At 37.0% G+C, this 17,175-nt stretch overlaps 1 protein-coding gene across 9 annotated transcripts in view; it reads right to left on the minus strand.

Annotated features, from left to right (window-relative positions):
- The window catches only part of CSPP1 (centrosome and spindle pole associated protein 1), a 63,314-nt gene that overhangs the window by 42,505 nt on the left and 3,634 nt on the right, over window positions 1-17,175 (minus strand). For 4 of the 9 annotated variants that reach the window (XM_040073381.2, XM_058421604.1, XM_040073296.2 and 1 more), the window contains exons 2-7: window positions 16,018-16,121; window positions 15,357-15,453; window positions 10,481-10,581; window positions 9,767-9,790; window positions 7,232-7,312; window positions 4,652-4,753 (exon numbers count right to left, since the gene is read on the minus strand). In XM_040073381.2, coding sequence (XP_039929315.2) covers window positions 4,652-4,753; window positions 7,232-7,312; window positions 9,767-9,790; window positions 10,481-10,581; window positions 15,357-15,453; window positions 16,018-16,119 — 507 coding nt within the window. In that variant the 5' untranslated portion in view covers window positions 16,120-16,121. Of the gene's footprint in view, window positions 1-4,651; window positions 4,754-7,231; window positions 7,313-9,766; window positions 9,791-10,480; window positions 10,582-15,356; window positions 15,473-16,017; window positions 16,122-17,175 lie in introns of those variants that run through there. The other 5 variants (XM_040073354.2, XM_040073325.1, XM_040073374.2 and 2 more) reach the window with 4 other exon arrangements.

Below are 17,175 nucleotides of genomic sequence, written 5' to 3' on the forward strand. Positions count from 1 at the left end.
AAGTAAGTCAAAAGGTGAGCAAGGAAAATATTTCAAGGACTGCTTAAAAGCTAGGGCTTTATTCATTTTGCTTGGGGAAAAAAATGCAGTCTTCCCCTTATCTAATGTCTTTCACAGGAACAGCTATCAATACTGGACAGGTCTTTTATGAACACCAATCTGACCTTCAGTTTTTGAGGTGCAAAGAATCAAAAAAACACTTCAAACTTTACTTCATCAAGAGACTAGATATCTTAATTCTATCCAGATTCAGGCAAGTCTGTAATACTTCTTCCCTATGAGCGCAACCTTTTAACCTGAGTATTTCTTAATCGACTTCTCTGCTCCTCAGAAAATGTCATTATGAGAAAGGATAGTTAACTAGAACTACTGTTCAATACACAGTCCTTACAAAAACCACGGTTTTGCATAAATCCTGTAGTATTTCTGTGTACCAATCTTTGCTCTAATCTTTCCTCTATGGAATAACGACAACAGTAACTCCTATCTTGCAAAATTTAATGAAAAATAAATTAAGGATGTTTATAAATGATACCAAACTAGGAAGAAGAATCAATATACAAGAGGGTATGCCTGCCACTCAGAAGGGTCTTGACAAACTGGAGAAACACGCTGACAAAAAGCTCATGAAAATCAACAAATGCAAAGGCAAACCTCTGCCTCTGAGACAGAAGAGTGCCATGCACCAGGACAGGCTGGGCACTGACCACCTAGAGAGCAGCACTGCAGAAAAAGTAATGGGCAAAGAGCTGAACATGAGGCAGCAGTGCATGCTTGCAGAGATGACTGCTAACCACACCCTGGGCTGCAGTATCTGTGCAGGTCAAGGCAAGTGATCCTTCTCTGCTCAGTATTCATCTAGTATTTAGTTCTGGTGTAGTGTGTCCAGTCTCTGCCTCCTCTCCCCACAGATCCTGATGAACTGGAGAAAGTGTAGAGGGTGGCTACTGCGATGGTCGAGGTATTTGAGCTCTTAAAGGAGAAGCTGACAGAGCTGGGTTTATTCAGCCTGGAAAAAGATTAAGGAGGGTGTGTACAGTGCAGAAGGAAGGAGTAATTGCAGTCCCTGTGTAAAAGGTGGTTACAGAGATACCAGTATTCATGGTTTTCAAAGAACCAACAGCTGCAGCAAAGGAAAATTCCAATGGGATACAGAGGGACAGAAGTTCACATCAAGCACTTAGAGCAGTGGAACAGGTTGCCCAGAGGACTCTGGATTCTCCATTCTTTCAAAACTCCATCAAATAAAGCCAGACCAACCTAATCTAAGCAGGATTTATTCTATGACTATCTAAACTGTTGAATCAAATTTTGAAGGTCACATATGTAATTTGACTCTCACTCCAAGTTAAATACCTCTCAGAGATGGCATAACCTCAACAAATCCTGACCTTTTTTTTTTCTGTTTGTTCTTTTCTGGCAGTAAGATCGTTTCTCCACAAGAATAATAAAAATACAACTTAAAGGTCCAAGTAGATGACAAATAAAACAAAAAGAAAAACCCTTGAGTCCCTAAATAGATTTCATTAGGTAAGTCAGCTTAGGAAACCTAAGTGCCCAAAAATGTAGAAAAAATTTAAAAATTTATAGATTCAGTTGCACAAAAATAAACTACACTTTTCCCAATGCTTCCTAGGGATCACCGCTGTGTAGCACTCCAAACCTTGAAGAAGAAAGTTAAGAATGAGATACTGAATTCCAACATATGAAGGAAGCCTGAATGCTGCCTTATGGATGCCTTCACAAATTAAAATAGTTTTCAGCTATATGACACTCCAGTGCACCTGAAGGAAAAGATGTTTCTCATAAGAAAACAATCTTTCTAGAGACAGGCTATCGTGGGTTGGCACAATTTTGTTTTCTGGTTATAGAGAAATGTGAGATGTTTTTTCCCTTCCCTGACCATGGAGTGCTTTGGGGGAGGGAGGACAGGGACCTAGCAAAAAGCTGGCCGGGATATTGGCAGCTAAACTGACCAATGGGAAATGTCAATGCGATTTTGGAGGGGACATTTAAAACTAATCTGCTGGTGATTAGCCCCCTCTCTTGCTTTGGAATCAGCCGTGAGGTGACATGGTGGTCGGGCAGGTCCGGGCCCGGCTCAGGCCCCGCTGCCCCTCTGTGCGGCCGGGCCGGGCTCAGCCGGGCCTCTGAGGGCCGCTGCCCGCACAGGGAGGGCCTGGGCCGGCTGAGCCCCTTTCCCCTGCCATGGCAGCGAAGAGAGGCGGCTGCAGCTCGGCAGTGCTGGCCACGGGCTCGCACCGCGGCAGAAGGGGCCAAAACATGGCCCAGCTGAATCACCGCTGGCAGCAGAGAAAGAAAGCCTGCAGCTCCATAACAACTCCGAGCCGAGCCACCCTGGATGAGACCAAGGGGTGGAAAAAGGACATCTACCAGCTTCCTCCATCAACACAGCTTTGTATTTTCTTCAGATCCTGCAGCCCGGGGCTTGAACGTGGCCCTTGCAAGCCCAGGCAGATTTAACCCTTTCCTGGCAACATGGAACTTTTAAATCACAACTCTTCCTTGAGAGAAAGAAAGAAAAAAAAAACAGAAGGTACATGGAACAGACACCAAATGAAGTCAGTTAGATTAGAAGTGAAAGAACTAGTAATATTGGAATAGGATTGAAGAAGTGGACATTTTTAACCGAACTTCTCTAAGGTAAACTATGGAGACAAGGACTGTTCTTTGCAGCATCTTAGTGTCGTTGGGTAGAATGCTATTCTCATCAAAATTGAGAACTGAAGTAATTGAGATTTATTTGGGAACTTTAAAGCCCCTGCTCCCAGGTTAAAAAGAGGTCTCAGCCTTTGAGACAAAGATGATTTTAGATCAGAAGTATTCGTAAATAATACCCCAGATACACTGAGAAGCTTTGCTGATAGAACACCACAGTCTGCAAAAACTCCGGGCAGCAGCAGATGTGTGACATTGGGAGCACTGGACTATTTTGTCTTGTGGCAAATGTCTTCATAAAAAGATCTTAGAGAGACTCTTCTCCTAAAAAGTTGTGTCTTTTTATGTTGTTCAATAAGAAAGTTAATAGTTCGTAAGAGGAGAGAAGCGTGTTTTAAAGTGTCATTCTGTTTTAGTTTAAGTTTTCTTTTTCTCAACTTTCTTTTTTTATCTTTCATTCTTTTAGTGTATGTTAATAAAAGTATTTTTGTTCATTTTTAAGCTTAAGCCTGCTTTGTCGTTTTTTTTTTTCCCTAATCTCTCTCTCCCTCCCACAAAAAAGAGAATAAATACTAAAACCCCTGCACAGGCATTCTTCTGGACAGAAATTACAAATACAGGAGGATTTGTATTTGCCAACTGTTGTAAGGAAGACAATAAACTTCCAGCTGGTTTGGGTACAAATACGAGGTCTTTCATAGACTGATCTAGCTCTCAGACTACTGTACACTTTAGAATTTCCCTATTAGAAAGAAGTGGCAGGACTTCTTAAATCAAATTTTCACTAGATGAGAGTCCAAATTATTACAGTCCATCACTAAACGGAGGCAAAAATATTTTTAAAAGGAAATTTACGTAATCTAGACAAGACTTTAAAGTTAAAAAGATTTTCTAGATCAATATATTGCTTCCAGACTACTAAAACAAAGAGTCTCCCAACAATGCTAATCAGACCTAAAAATCCCACTAGCTGTTGCACTGGTTTTGGTTGGGACAAATTTTTTCATAGTAGCTTGTATGAGGTTATGTTTTAGATTTGTGATGAAAACAGTGTTGATAACACAGGAATAATTTAATTCCTACTGAACAGCACTAACGCAGCGTCAAGGGCTTTTCTGCTTCTTACACCAACCCACCAGCAAGGAGGCTGCAGGTACATGGGAATTTGTGAAGGGACACAACCAGGATAGGTGATCCCAAATGACCAAAGGGATATTCCACTCTAAAGGGGGGTCATGCTCAACATGAAGGAAGGGGGACATTCTGAGTATGGCATTAGTCTTGCCAAGTCACAGTTACATGCGGCAGCCCAGTTTTACAGAGGATGGCTGAACACCTGCCAGCCCAGGGGAAGTGAATGAATTCCTTGGTTTGCTTTGCTTCTGTGAGCAGCTTTTGCTTTACCTATTAAACTGTCTTTAATTCAACCTACACTATTTCTCACTTTCACTCTTCTGATTCTCTCCCCCATCCAACCGAGGTGTGTGTGTGTTCCCAGCTGCTTACTGCTACACAAATCAAAGGCCTCAGCCTAGAACTGGACTAGACTATGTCTAGTTCACTTTCACCAGTAAATACTTTTTGATTTTTATTCACAAATGCACAGCTCCATATTCTATATGGCTGCTACCCTTGCCTGGCAATCTACATGACAGAAGAAAAAAGCATCTACAAACAAAAGCTAAGGAACACTATGTGGAGTTCAACATTTTGTTCCAATAGACAGCTTTTTTGGATATCACTTTTACCATCAAGAACAATGCAGGGATTTGCTTCAGACATACAGAAGAATGAGAGCATCCTTCTACCAGACAGACATGACAGAAGAAGGAATCAGGAACTGCACCATGTGAGTTGTAACCAGGACTTGCATAGATAGGTTAATAAAAATGTAGCCTAATTAAACATTATTTGTGTATTTTGTCTTACTTTGGATGTCTGAATCAATGATAAGACCGTAAAACTGTATTACCTCTCTGTTTTTCTTCCCTAATTTCCTTAGCCTTTCATTCCATTCTTCTTTATCCCTGAGATATTGATTGTACTCCTTGTTCCTTTCAAGCCGTAATCTCTCCTAAAATAGGCATTGAAAAGGGCATCATAATTTTGCATTTTTAGTAGCTTTTAACTTCATAGAGCTGCAGTACTAAATTAATAAATGCAAACTGTGTTTTTCCCCCCCTTCACATTCTTTGTGGTGTACAAATAAGGCTTGAATTACTTTGAGGTTTTATTTCATTCTCTCTTAGCATAGCACTTTCTCTTAATCTGAAACCTGTAAGTAGAAGTCAGCTTCTTGGGCAGGAAGTCTAATCCCCAGAGACACTACTGTGTATCAAGGTCCATCTTTAAAACCAGGTAGGTTCCCTCCTGCTAAGCACCCATTCCAAAATTTGCCTCCAAAAGCCTCGCTCCAACAATTAGGAATCACCTTCTAATTTCCAATCGGAATTATTTACAGCTGATTTTCAAGCATATAATTTCCTTCTTTGTTTTAAGGTCAGCTGGGACTTGCCCCCTCACAATTAAAACAGGATAACAAATACCAGTGTAGACAAATGTATCAATTACAATTGGAACTTTTGAATTCACACAAGCAGTTAAACTGACTGCAAAAAGTCAAAAGTGCAAAAGATTGCAAGGAAAACCAAGAAAAACAGGATCTATGCTTGTTGTCCTAGCTGCTTTTGCAACATGATAACATTTATATTCAGCTTTCTCAAGTCTAAAAATACACATATGAATGGTACATCAACAGCCTAGAAATATCATATGAAATACAAAAGTTTCCAGATAAAGCAAACTCTAATTTGTATTATTTCTTGATATTAGTCCCCATTTAGAGCTTGGGGTATCTCTTATATTATCTCATTCCAACAATCACATAAAGGGAAAAAAAAGAGAATTCTACAGTATTATGAATTAGGCTCTTTTCTGCTGCACCATTTTCCAATAAAAAAGTAAATGTATTTTAAAAATCTGAGCATCACACATAAATTTACTTTCTCATGAATAAATAAAATAATTTATATCTCAATCACCATGTAAATACCAGGTTATCACAGATTTTACAGATTTTGCAGATTAGACCAATGGTCTCCAAAACTGTTTCATTTTTGGAGGTTTTTTCCCAAAAAAACCACGTTTTCTATATGTTTGCTAACAGTGACAGTATAAAACATGCAGAAAGCCATGAAAACTGCCTGAGATACATTTTTCAAAGCTGAGAAACCAACATTTATCTTTGACAGGTGGCAAAACACTCAGCAGGAGATTCAATATGCTATGTGACTGCACATTTGACCTAATAAAGGAAACCAAAACGCAAATGTTAACCTCCCATTATTCTGCCTGGAGGCCAACTGATTAATGGGGCACAGTGTGACATCTCCTGGCAGCTTTTAGGTTCTGCAAGAGCAACAAATAGATGGGTAAAAATGATACAACACACCTTCACAGAGCTGATATGATTGACATAAACCCATCAACAATAAAACATGTTTGCAGTACAGATACATCTTTTATTTCCACAGAATTAATCAAAAATACTTTATTTTTTACTGTTTCAGCACACATAATTGCAAGGGTAAAAATACAAAGTTCCTGAGAACCTAAAGGCAACATAAACTCAGTACAAGTGCACACTGCCCCTGGAATCCTTTCCCCCTTCCTGGGTTTCATTCTTGCTGTCTCCTTTTTACACTAGTATAACTTGAAGTTCAGGGCTTTTTCATAAAAGTAATTTTCCCTTTGAGTTCTCACCTGGCTCCTCCTATAGCCAAACCACGAGCACAAAAGGGGCAGAAAGTTTAAGCACAAGGGCATTGCAGAAGTCTTGCACCTGATTGCAGTGACAGCATAGCCACAAACACAAATCAACAGTGCAATTTGAAAGCAACAAAGGTTAAAGACAACATCAAAAACCAACAAAAGCCCCAGGAGCGTAATGCCTGGTTCTCCTCCAGCAACACAGGTTATCTCATTGCCTTGAATCTCTGCTGTGCTATGACCAATCTTAACAACCAGCCAGTGATGTTTGTCAGGAAAAAAGTTGATAAATTTCAATGTTTCTGCTGATTCAACTTTATGGATCAATTTACAAGCAAACACAAGAAAAGAACCTGAGACTCTAAGGCCACACTAAGGCCAACAGTGTGAGGGCAGGAGATGAGATCAACAGCGATTGCTAAACGAAACCCAAGCACAACCACTAGAGGTGTTGAACAGATCAAGTGCTCTAAATGTGTGGATCAGAGGTAGCAAACCTCAAACTTGTATCAGTATAGAATTATATCTACATAATAAAAACCAAATATCTAAAACTTAAGAATACGGGTAACATAGTATTAAATTAAAAAAAAAAAAAATGAAGTAACAGAGTTTTCTAAAAATTATTACTAATTACCACCAAAAACATTCATTTCTATTAAAAAAAAAAAAAAAAAAAAAAAAAAAACACCCAAGCAAAAAAAAAAAAAAAAACTTAAATGGAAATACTCTTTCTGTAACAGTTTTAAGACCCAGGTATATTTTCAAGTTATACTCCATTTACCTTGGCAGATCTTCGCTCATCAATAGGGAGAGATAATCCCTGAGTATATGGATCTACTTCACCAGTAGTCATATAATTTTTCTACATTAAAAAAAAAAAAATTGAAACCCATTCAATACACTTTAAAATACCAGATCTTACTCATTAAAGAGTTGCTAGGTATTATATTTTACTGAAGCAATTTGAGCAATTTGATGAAATAAAGACTGAAGACAACCTTTACATTCTGAAAATACAGGATGTTTTTGGAACACATGAATGAAGTCAAGGAATGCAGGAAGTAAATGTCTTTGTCAAGTTTTAAGCCTGAGTTTGAAAGTGTTTGTCACTTCTTCCATGTTACACTATTTCCAGTATTATGTAAGTTAGTCTCTATATTAAAAAACCCTATTTTTATTCAAAGAAGCCCTACTCAGTTTTTCTGTAGCACAGGCACAAGTGTCTGTACAAACATAAGAGGAATTTTCCAAAACAGTTCCTTACTCAAGATGAAAAATTTCTTTTTCTAACAGCAGAAAACACATGTCTACCTCTAACAGATGGAATTCATGCTAACAGTAGCACACCTCTATCTCAACAGTGTTTTCCATATCAGTAGTGCCCACGTTTTTCAGGATAATGACCCACCACCAAATTTCGTAATTCCTTATGGACCATCAGTCACTTTCAGAGCAGAACTTCCCATCAAAACCAGTATGGTGTTGCTCCACACAGATGATCCCTGGGCTGCACTTGGGACCTGGGCTGTGCAGAAAGCCGAAGTACCTGCTCTTCAAACCAAACACCAGTGCTGATGCAGGTCTTTAGATTACAGGTCTAAAGGATTTGTTACACATCACTCCTTTATTAAAAGCATCCCCAGGCCATTCCCAGTCAGTCATATGTCTTATAAATCTGATTATCATTACTAAAAAGATCATCTATTTGTGTGAAGAGGGGCTGAAGAGGGGAATGGTGAGATACAGTATTTCACTAGCATTGTTTCCTTTCCTTAACTATGTTGCAATGTGGCCAAAATGCTTAGAGGAATGTCAAGAAGTAAGAGCTCTACCTGTTCCAGTACAAACCCACATCATTATTAATCATATTTCAAACCAGACATTAAAAGATTTAAGGGATTTAATAATCATGCAAAAATATTCAAGCACCAAGAAAACTAGATTTATATGGAAAACCAAGTTATTTCTACTAGAAAAGGTAAATAAATTGTAATCCTCATTATTAAGTAATTCTTTGCATGAATTTTGAAGACATCTCTAGAGATTATCTCCAATCTTAAAAACACGTTTTCCAAAATCAGAACCTGATATGGAAGCTGCATTTCTCTACGTAAGCAAGACTAAGCAAGTTACTAACAAAAAAATTATCACTGTGGGAACTGCTGAAAGTTCCAGCAGTTCTCTTTAGGTGGGAAAAAGAAATTAGAGGTTGTTATCTTATTCTTCCTTGGTCCTTACCAGCTTAATGGAGCTAACATGTACTAAACCAAACACACTAACAAAAAGGCCTTGTAAACCTTGAAGTCCAGTTGAAAATAAAACACTAGAGGTTAATGTAAAAAAATTATATTATTTGGGTGCTTTGATGATAATTATGAAACATTAAGTTTTAACACAATATTCTAACTTTGAAAATAATCTGGCATTTTAAATTAAACAAGAAAGAAAAATTATAAAAGGATGATTTTGGTTAGAGGTTAAGAAGGCAGTTTATTCTGCTGTTGCTATTGCTATTTAAGAATTCTAGTGCATGCTAACACAGCCAATTTGTATCATATGCATGTTATTCAAAACCCAGAAAAAAACCCAGCAGATTGTGTTTCTACCACATTACCTCCTGGTCCTTTACTGATGCTGCTCAGTCTGAACAATTTGGATGGACAGCATTAAATTTCAAAATTACAGATACACAAAAGTATAAAAATATTTTTAAAACTAAAATTAATTAAACAAAGCTTGTAAAAATAACACCAGAGGTGTTATTTTTTTCCTCATAATCTTTGTTTGTATTCTTGCATTCTGGCCAGTAGGTGCTAAATATCTGGCTCTACTGCTTCTCTAAGCACCAATGATGAGATTTCATAGAGACAGGGAAGAAAAAAGGCCTGATTCTAGTTGGAATGATATAGTACAATACTTATATAAGTTACTATTTTTTCCAGCTTTAAAAAAATATGTATATCAAGGGGAAAAAAATCTGAACTCTTACTCTCTATGTAACTGATCATCCTTGAAGCAAACATCTACTAAAATAAAAACTATGGTAGAGCCAGCATTAGACAGCAACAACGGCAACTGCACATGAAAAAGGAAATCAACAAGTGTTTTAAAAACTTACAAATGGAAAATAATATATGAAAGTAATCATTTTGCACAAAGCAAGCAATGCTGTTAGTCACAGCTTATCACCACAGCATGCATAAATGCAGAAAGCACAAAGAAAATGATTTTTTCAATTCCAAGAGCATAAAGTTTTCAAAAAAAGCAAAAAGCAACTAATTTGAAAGAAAAGAAAATAATATTGAAGGCACCCTACCTTTCTTTTTGCCTGTGAAATACCCTAAAAATCAGGGAAAAGATACTATTCAAAAGGAGTCTTTGAGTCAAAAATACTTGACTTAACAAAAAAAACTTCCTTTCTTAAAGCAAATCCATTTATTTTAAGAACTAAAGACACTGCTAAATAGTATTTTCATAAAACATAAATTATTTGGTTCCTTATTTTTTCTGATTCATGCAGAGCAGTTACAGAATATTCCCAAGATGATGACATTTCATACATATCATTTCAATTTTAAATTTACTGTGACATTTAGTAAATCATGTTAAGCAGAACATCAAAGGTTTTTCTTTCTAAAATTGAAAAGAAGCTGTCAAATAGAGTCATCCTAAGTACAGGGATATTGTTACCCCAATTACAGACCATAGAATACATAAGTACTTCAGGAAGTAACAGCTTTTTATTTCTTAAGAAAAAAAATCAAGGAAGATGCAAAAACAAATGAATAAAATATTCAGAAAGAAGTGTACTAAATAATATGTAGTCACATGTCAATGAGATCTGTAGAAGACTAAAATATATAAACAAAACATTTTGAAACTACTTTCACTTACGTCTTCAAAATCAGCCACTGCTCATAATGAATGCCTCCTTAAAAACTTTTCTACAGACATTAATTTTCATTCAATTAAATAAGAGCATAATTTTAAGAGACTCACTAAAGTTAAGCAACCAGACAAGCAGCTTTACCTGAGAAAGATATCGCCTGTAATCTTGTCGAAGTTCCTCTTTGAGTTTATGTTTTTTTCGTTCATATTCTTCTCCAAGAGGTAAACTCAAGCCATAGTCACCTGAAAGTTTGGTGCCATTAAATATCGTTATTTATTATTTTTGCATCAATACAAAGCAAAAGCTACATCTGGATTTTTATTAAACACAAGCAATAAAACTAAGAACCACTCAACCAGTAATTACACGACAGCTGAAAAAAACCCCACCTTCTCTGTAAGAGTAGTTGGGTGAAAAGCATAGAAAAATAGACTGGTATTTGGATAGTTTTCCTCTAACCCTTTGACTTTTTCTTCCCATTACAAAAAAAAAGCACCATAAGCTGAATTTATTTGAATATTGTACATATTTCTTTTGTCAATGTAAGTTTCCAAAGCAATCTCCTTTGACATATGAGCTGGTAAATTATTCTGATATTTTAATCTGTGTTTACCACACAAGAGAAAACATACTTCCCAAATGAAAGCAACAAGCTGTTTGTTTGGCATGTGAAAATTTTTTTTGCCCCTACACATCTGGATGGAATCTGACCATATGGTAAAAATAATAGTAATTTTTCTTTCCACCTCAGTGTTTTTAATTGTAGTAGACCCAAAACACGTTAGTACTTTTCTGAGATTACTATCATGTCTCATAACAACTGCACTCTTAAAATATAATAAAATAAAATGCTATGCAAGCTGTTTGCTGTTCCCAAAATACATTTCAAAGTATTTTATAAGAACATCCTCTACCCCAGAAGCCCATCTCTGTAGTTACTTTCACCACTCTCCACAGAGTAGTGAATTCCACAAAATCACACAACTAGTGACAAAGACTACAACTGGGAGTGAGTGTGTGCATATTGTTTCTCTAAAAGCATTTCTACATCTCGTGATCTATGCAAAATTAGTAGCAAGGAGTAAAAGGGAAGAGAGGGATATTCAAGACTTGCTCTTCAATCAGTCCCAGTTTATTGTAGAGTAGTTTGTTTGGCGTGGCTCAAGATATATTCTGACTCATTCTATCCTCATGAGCCAGGAAAACAGTGTAACAGGGAAGAAGTGGCAAACAGGAGTCAGCCTGATATTCAGAAGCAAAGGACCCAATACCTGATTAAATATCTCCTATGCCATTCTGAAACATGTGGAGTCAAACTATTAACCAAAATCTGCAAAGGAATTTCTTCTCCAACCTGCAAGTTCCCTTTCTCCTAATTTCTCCTAATTTACATAAAGTAAGTGTGAGTTCCATTCAAAAAAAATAAGGTACCATTTCAAACTTCAGAAAAGGGGTTCTAAAGCGGAACAGAACACAGAAAAATAAATAGTTTGTTTCAGCTACTTGCTCTTGCCTTTTATTTGTATGCATAATTGCTATTGAATTCATTCTAGAAAAAGATCAAAAAGTAACTAACAAGTTGGAGGAAAGATTAATTCAGTAATTTCACAGTGCCACTGAAATTCAGTAGGGGAATAAATAAATAAACAAACAAACAAACACACAAATAAATAAATAAATCTTTTTTAAAAAGGAGTGACAATCCAGTGCTTTGATTCAAATTTGTGAAGTATTCAAACAAAAGATGGTTTAAAATTAATTTTGTTACAGAGGACTTTATGGGCCACCAGAAAAGCACTGAGATAACAATTATGGGTAGTGATCTGGGGGATATTTCAAAACTACCCATTTCAAAAACTTACTCTTGGAGAGCCTAGCAGAGCAAAATCACTCCACTTAACATACATTCAACCTAATTTCATGCAACATTTGTCCAAATTCTTCTGACAGAATAAGATATATACCTTCTTTTTAATTGATTTTACTTTCGTTTTTTCGGTATTAGCTGTATTTATTTGCCATTTCACATTCCATTAACCACATACAGTCACAGTGACAATGATTTTTTTAAAATGTCAAGATTTTAAATGCGTTTTTACATAAACATTTCCATGCATGTAATGTTGAGGAATAACTGCAACTTTACTCAGTCTGAGCCTCAACATTACTGCTAGAACTATAGAATATACTTAGTAGCTACCAAGGAACAAGTCCCATCTGATTTAATCCACAGGAAATCATAGTGCTTTAAAGCAGAGCAAGCCAGTAATATCAGCAACCATCCATTTCAGCACCCAAATGTTTATTATAGAAAGTGCTGGGTGAAGCTGGGATAGGTAATTTTCTTCACAGCAGCTGGTGTGGGGCTGTGTTTTCGATTTGTGCTGGAAGCAGTGTTGATAACACGGACGTTTCAGTTCCTACTCAGCAGGGTCACACTACCTACTTCTCACCCCACCCACAAACAAGGGGGCTGGGGATGCACAAGGAGCTGGGAGGGGACATGGCTGGGACAGCTGACCCCAGACCACAGAGATATTCCATTCCATATGGCATCATGCTAAGCAGTAAGACCAGGAGGGAGGTTGGTGGGACCTGCTGCTCAAGGACCAGCTAGGCATCAGTTGGTGGTGAGAAACTGTTCTACATTCACATCACTTGTCCTTCTTGAGTTTTACTGCTTTCTATTTGTTATTTTCCTTTTCATCACTTTTTTTTTTCAGTTATTAAACTGTTTTTATTTCAGCCCATGAGTTTTTTCACTTTCACTCTTTCAGTTCTCTGCCCCCACCCCACTGGTGTGGAGTGAGCAAGTGGCTGTGCTCAGATGCCAGCTGGGGTTAAACAATAACATGGCAACGCCTACTTCTTCTTTTCATTTAAGATCACCTGACTGCCCCTCATCTGTAATACTTCAGTGTGTTAGTATGTTCAGCCATCAACAGTTAGGTCAACTTTACAGTAACAAACACAGCATGACATGCTATTACAGCTCTCCAACAACAACAACAACAACAAACCTATTTTAATATTAATAAAGCTTAACTATTTGGTAATAGTCTGCCACAGCTGGTGGGATACTACATTTTGTGTGCTGTTTTCTGTATCATATGTTTCCTCAGTTAAGCAAAGAATTATTGTCCTAGGTTACAATGTAAGATGTGCCCAAAGTATGTATTCTATCACCATCTACCTGAGCTGTTGAAACTAGGTTGGGCAGTGTTTCCCTTGCCCCCTCCCTGCAGACTATCTTCTGTTAATGGCCCATCAATGCCCTGCTGCATGACTCATAGATAACTCCCTCCAGGAGCTATCTCTGTTTAATGGGCAATCAAGGACCCATTACAAGACTGATAAAATGATATCAGCCCATTGTGAGATGCTCCACCCAGGGGGAGGAGCCAAGCATTCCCACCTGGATATAATCTGGGATTTGGGACAGCACAGGCAGCCTTACCCACTGGATTCCCAGAGGACAAGAGCTACCAGACCTTTCTGCAGGAACACTGCTTCAACAAGACCACTTCATCTGGACTGCTACCACCACAGTTTCAGGTTGTATTCTGACTCTTGTCAGTGATCTTTTGTACTATTGCTTGTGTTTTATTTTATTTTACCTTTTTTTCCTCTCCTATTAAATTGTTTTTACTGACTTGGAGTCTCTTGCTGGTTTTGCCTTCAAGCCAGCACAATTATCAACACCTGGAGTAACCTGCTGAACCAAATAAAACTGCCAGAAATGTGTGTGATAGATACTTCTTCAAGTGCCACCTTCTAACCAAGTTTATCCATTATCACTTCTGGAGGCAAGGAATATTCAGTTATCATTTCAAGTACTTTTAAGTGAAGTTTTCCTCTAAATGTCTTTGAGGAGCTTGCCTTCCTGCTGGCTGGAAGTTCTGTTTATACAACATCCCTATAAAACCCATGTTTTTACTTATGCTGCTAAGAGCAGTTCAGAGCCACAGATTCACAAGCTCAAGCTCCATCCCACTGGAAGCTGCAGAATTATACCAGAATTACAGTAGGCACAGTATGAAAATTAATGAGGTACTAACCCAAAGTGTCTGCAGGTGAAAGAAAAGAGTTAATTGTCAACAAGAAATAGGACACAGAAAAGCTCTAAAGCTCTCAGGACAAACCTGAGTTACACACATGTAGCTAAGAAAAAACAGTAGTGCCTTCAGAAGGGAGATAGTAGGAGAAGTAAGGAAAGGTGGCACATTGCAGAAACAGGAAAATGGAGAAAAGAACACTATCACACATTTTCAGTCAAAGGTCACAAAGAACACAGAGAAGAAGAAAAAAGACAATATATAAAGAAAACAGATATTAAGCTGGTAGCCACATAAAATAAATCTAACCATTTCACCTGTTAAGATTTCAATCAAAATGAAGTCCTAGTTCTTTACTTGCACAATGACTGACTACATTGTACCAAAATTACAAAAGCAATAAAAACAGTTTAAACTGCCTGAACATTTGAAAGACACTATAGAAAAGAAAAAATAGCTTAACTGTGTGCCTCTTAGCCAAGTTGGACCAGGACTCTTAAGAGGCTGAAAGAAAGAGGCCCTGGTTCCCTGGCACAACATACATGGGGAATGGGAATGTACTCTTTTGCAGTAAAGTGCAGATGAAAGATGGACTTTCAAAGATTTCGCTCTACCCAAATACAACAGGAAAGGACACATCACCTATCAAGGACTGGCAAGCAGGTTTTCTGTGTTGTTCTTTTTTTGTTTGGTTCATTTGGTGTATTTTTAATGGCAGTACCTTGCAAGAAAAAAGATACAGCTTTTGGATATTTTCCTGCCAAAAAAAAATAAAAAGCCTAACTTAAAAAAAAGTTCCATACAATCCCAAGGCTTTCGAAGACTGAAAAATTACTATGCACTTGAATTACAATGATCATCCTAATCATTAAAGATACAAAGCAGTAAAACCCTTCCAAAATTTGTCAAAGGTAATTATATGCTACTTAAATCAAGAAGACGTTAAAAAAAATATACTATACCTAAAGGATGGTTCCGTTGACTATTTGGAGGTATATTTTCTTTAGCCATGGAAATTAACATCTTGCTATTTTCAGAAAGCTTCTCTGATTCCTTATTCTGAAAACAAAACACCGTACTGCATCACAAAGTAAAGGAAATATCACATAAAAGAACAACATTAGTAATGTCATTATTAGCATTGGAGAAAAGAGATTGAAAGTAATGCTGGATTAACACACTGAAATTACTAATAGGAAAACTGTGATAAGAACAGCTTTTTTTCAATTGTTATTTGCCTTTTATATCTCATAGTTTCTGGAACAGAAATTCTGAGGATATTTATACTTTCCATCCCCAGAACCAACAGCCAAGCTCTGGAGCAGGCAGAGGACAGACCCCTGCTAATCAGCTTCCCTAGGGAAGGTGAAGGAATCATAAAAGCCATGTACAAGACTTTTCTCACTTGTAAAACACAAATCTTACTTGCTTGGTGGCAAACAGGCTTTTAAAAATCTACATATAGATATGAAGTACTCAAGTTGGAAATTACTTTGAATAGATAAATCTTTAATATATTTTCTAACAACAAGACAGTTTTAAGAGCATAAATAAAAGCAATCTTCAATCAAGACTTTGGCAACAGAAGTATTTAAATTCAGGAAAGCTTTTTAATACTCTTACCCTCATTTCCATGTAAGGTGGATCATTCTCAAGTTCTGCCTTATCTTGTGCCAACTTGGCCTTCTGGTCTTCAATAAATTTTTCTAAATCATCCGCCATCATTTCTAAGGGTACAGAAAAGATGCAGAACATGGCATTTATGTTACAACCTCAAAAATGTAATGCTCAATTACTATTGCTTAAGACAGCAGTTAAACATAATCAAATTTCTCCCTCAGAACTATGAGCCTTATGATATTTGCTGGGTTAACAAAACAACTGGCTTGGGAAACCTATCCATGCATGAGACTCCTTGATGTTTCATCAGAGAGAAAATTCCAAGATTCTGGATTACAAGACTGAAGATACTTATCTAATCTTTTTTCCTAACATGGTTGCAGTGTTTGGGGGTTGTTTTTTTAACTGCAAGTCTACCAGTGACCTTTCACTACACACAAGCACAGGCTTACTCTTAGTGAACTATAAAATCAAAATTATAAAACACAGAAAAGTAAACAGGATAAAGTAATCGTTAGGAAAAAAGTACAAAAAAAATGCAAAATACATGTACTAAAAGAAGGACCAAATCACACAATTAATTCTGTGATTAACTTACCATCATGAGAAGTCTTGAAATAATCAAAACAAAACATGAATTTTTAAAAAAACCCTTACAAAATATATGAATAGTGTTTCTGGAGTTCGAGCCAACAGTGCCTACCCCCCTGTATCACTAAAATAGCACAGGCAATAAGAACAAATCAGGGATATAAAGAAGCATTGACTCAGAATCAGACACTGCTCTGTAAGAAAACACATACTGAGGAACTACAATTACCTCTCTTCTATTACTTGTGCACCTTGCATATTTAACTGAAAGTCTTCCAGAAATCTAGCACCTTATTAGTGGAATTTAGTGTATATTGCTGCTTTCAATAACCTCATTATAAAAACTGAAGTCAATCAAGTTCATGTCAATGGAACTGTACCGAAGTTAAGATAGTTTAGTTCCTATCAGAACTAAAAATACTGCAAAGCTGCACACTCACTAATTATGGAAAAAAGAAAGACATAACCAAAAAGAATGACTGCATACAAGCCGACTCATCCTAATCTCCACTCAGCACTTTCGCCAACTCCACTGGAGGAGGAGTTTTACAAAATCAAGCCTACCAATAA

The sequence above is a fragment of the Hirundo rustica genome, chromosome 1 (assembly GCF_015227805.2).
Source record: "Hirundo rustica isolate bHirRus1 chromosome 1, bHirRus1.pri.v3, whole genome shotgun sequence".
NCBI classification, from domain to species: Eukaryota; Metazoa; Chordata; class Aves; order Passeriformes; family Hirundinidae; genus Hirundo; species Hirundo rustica.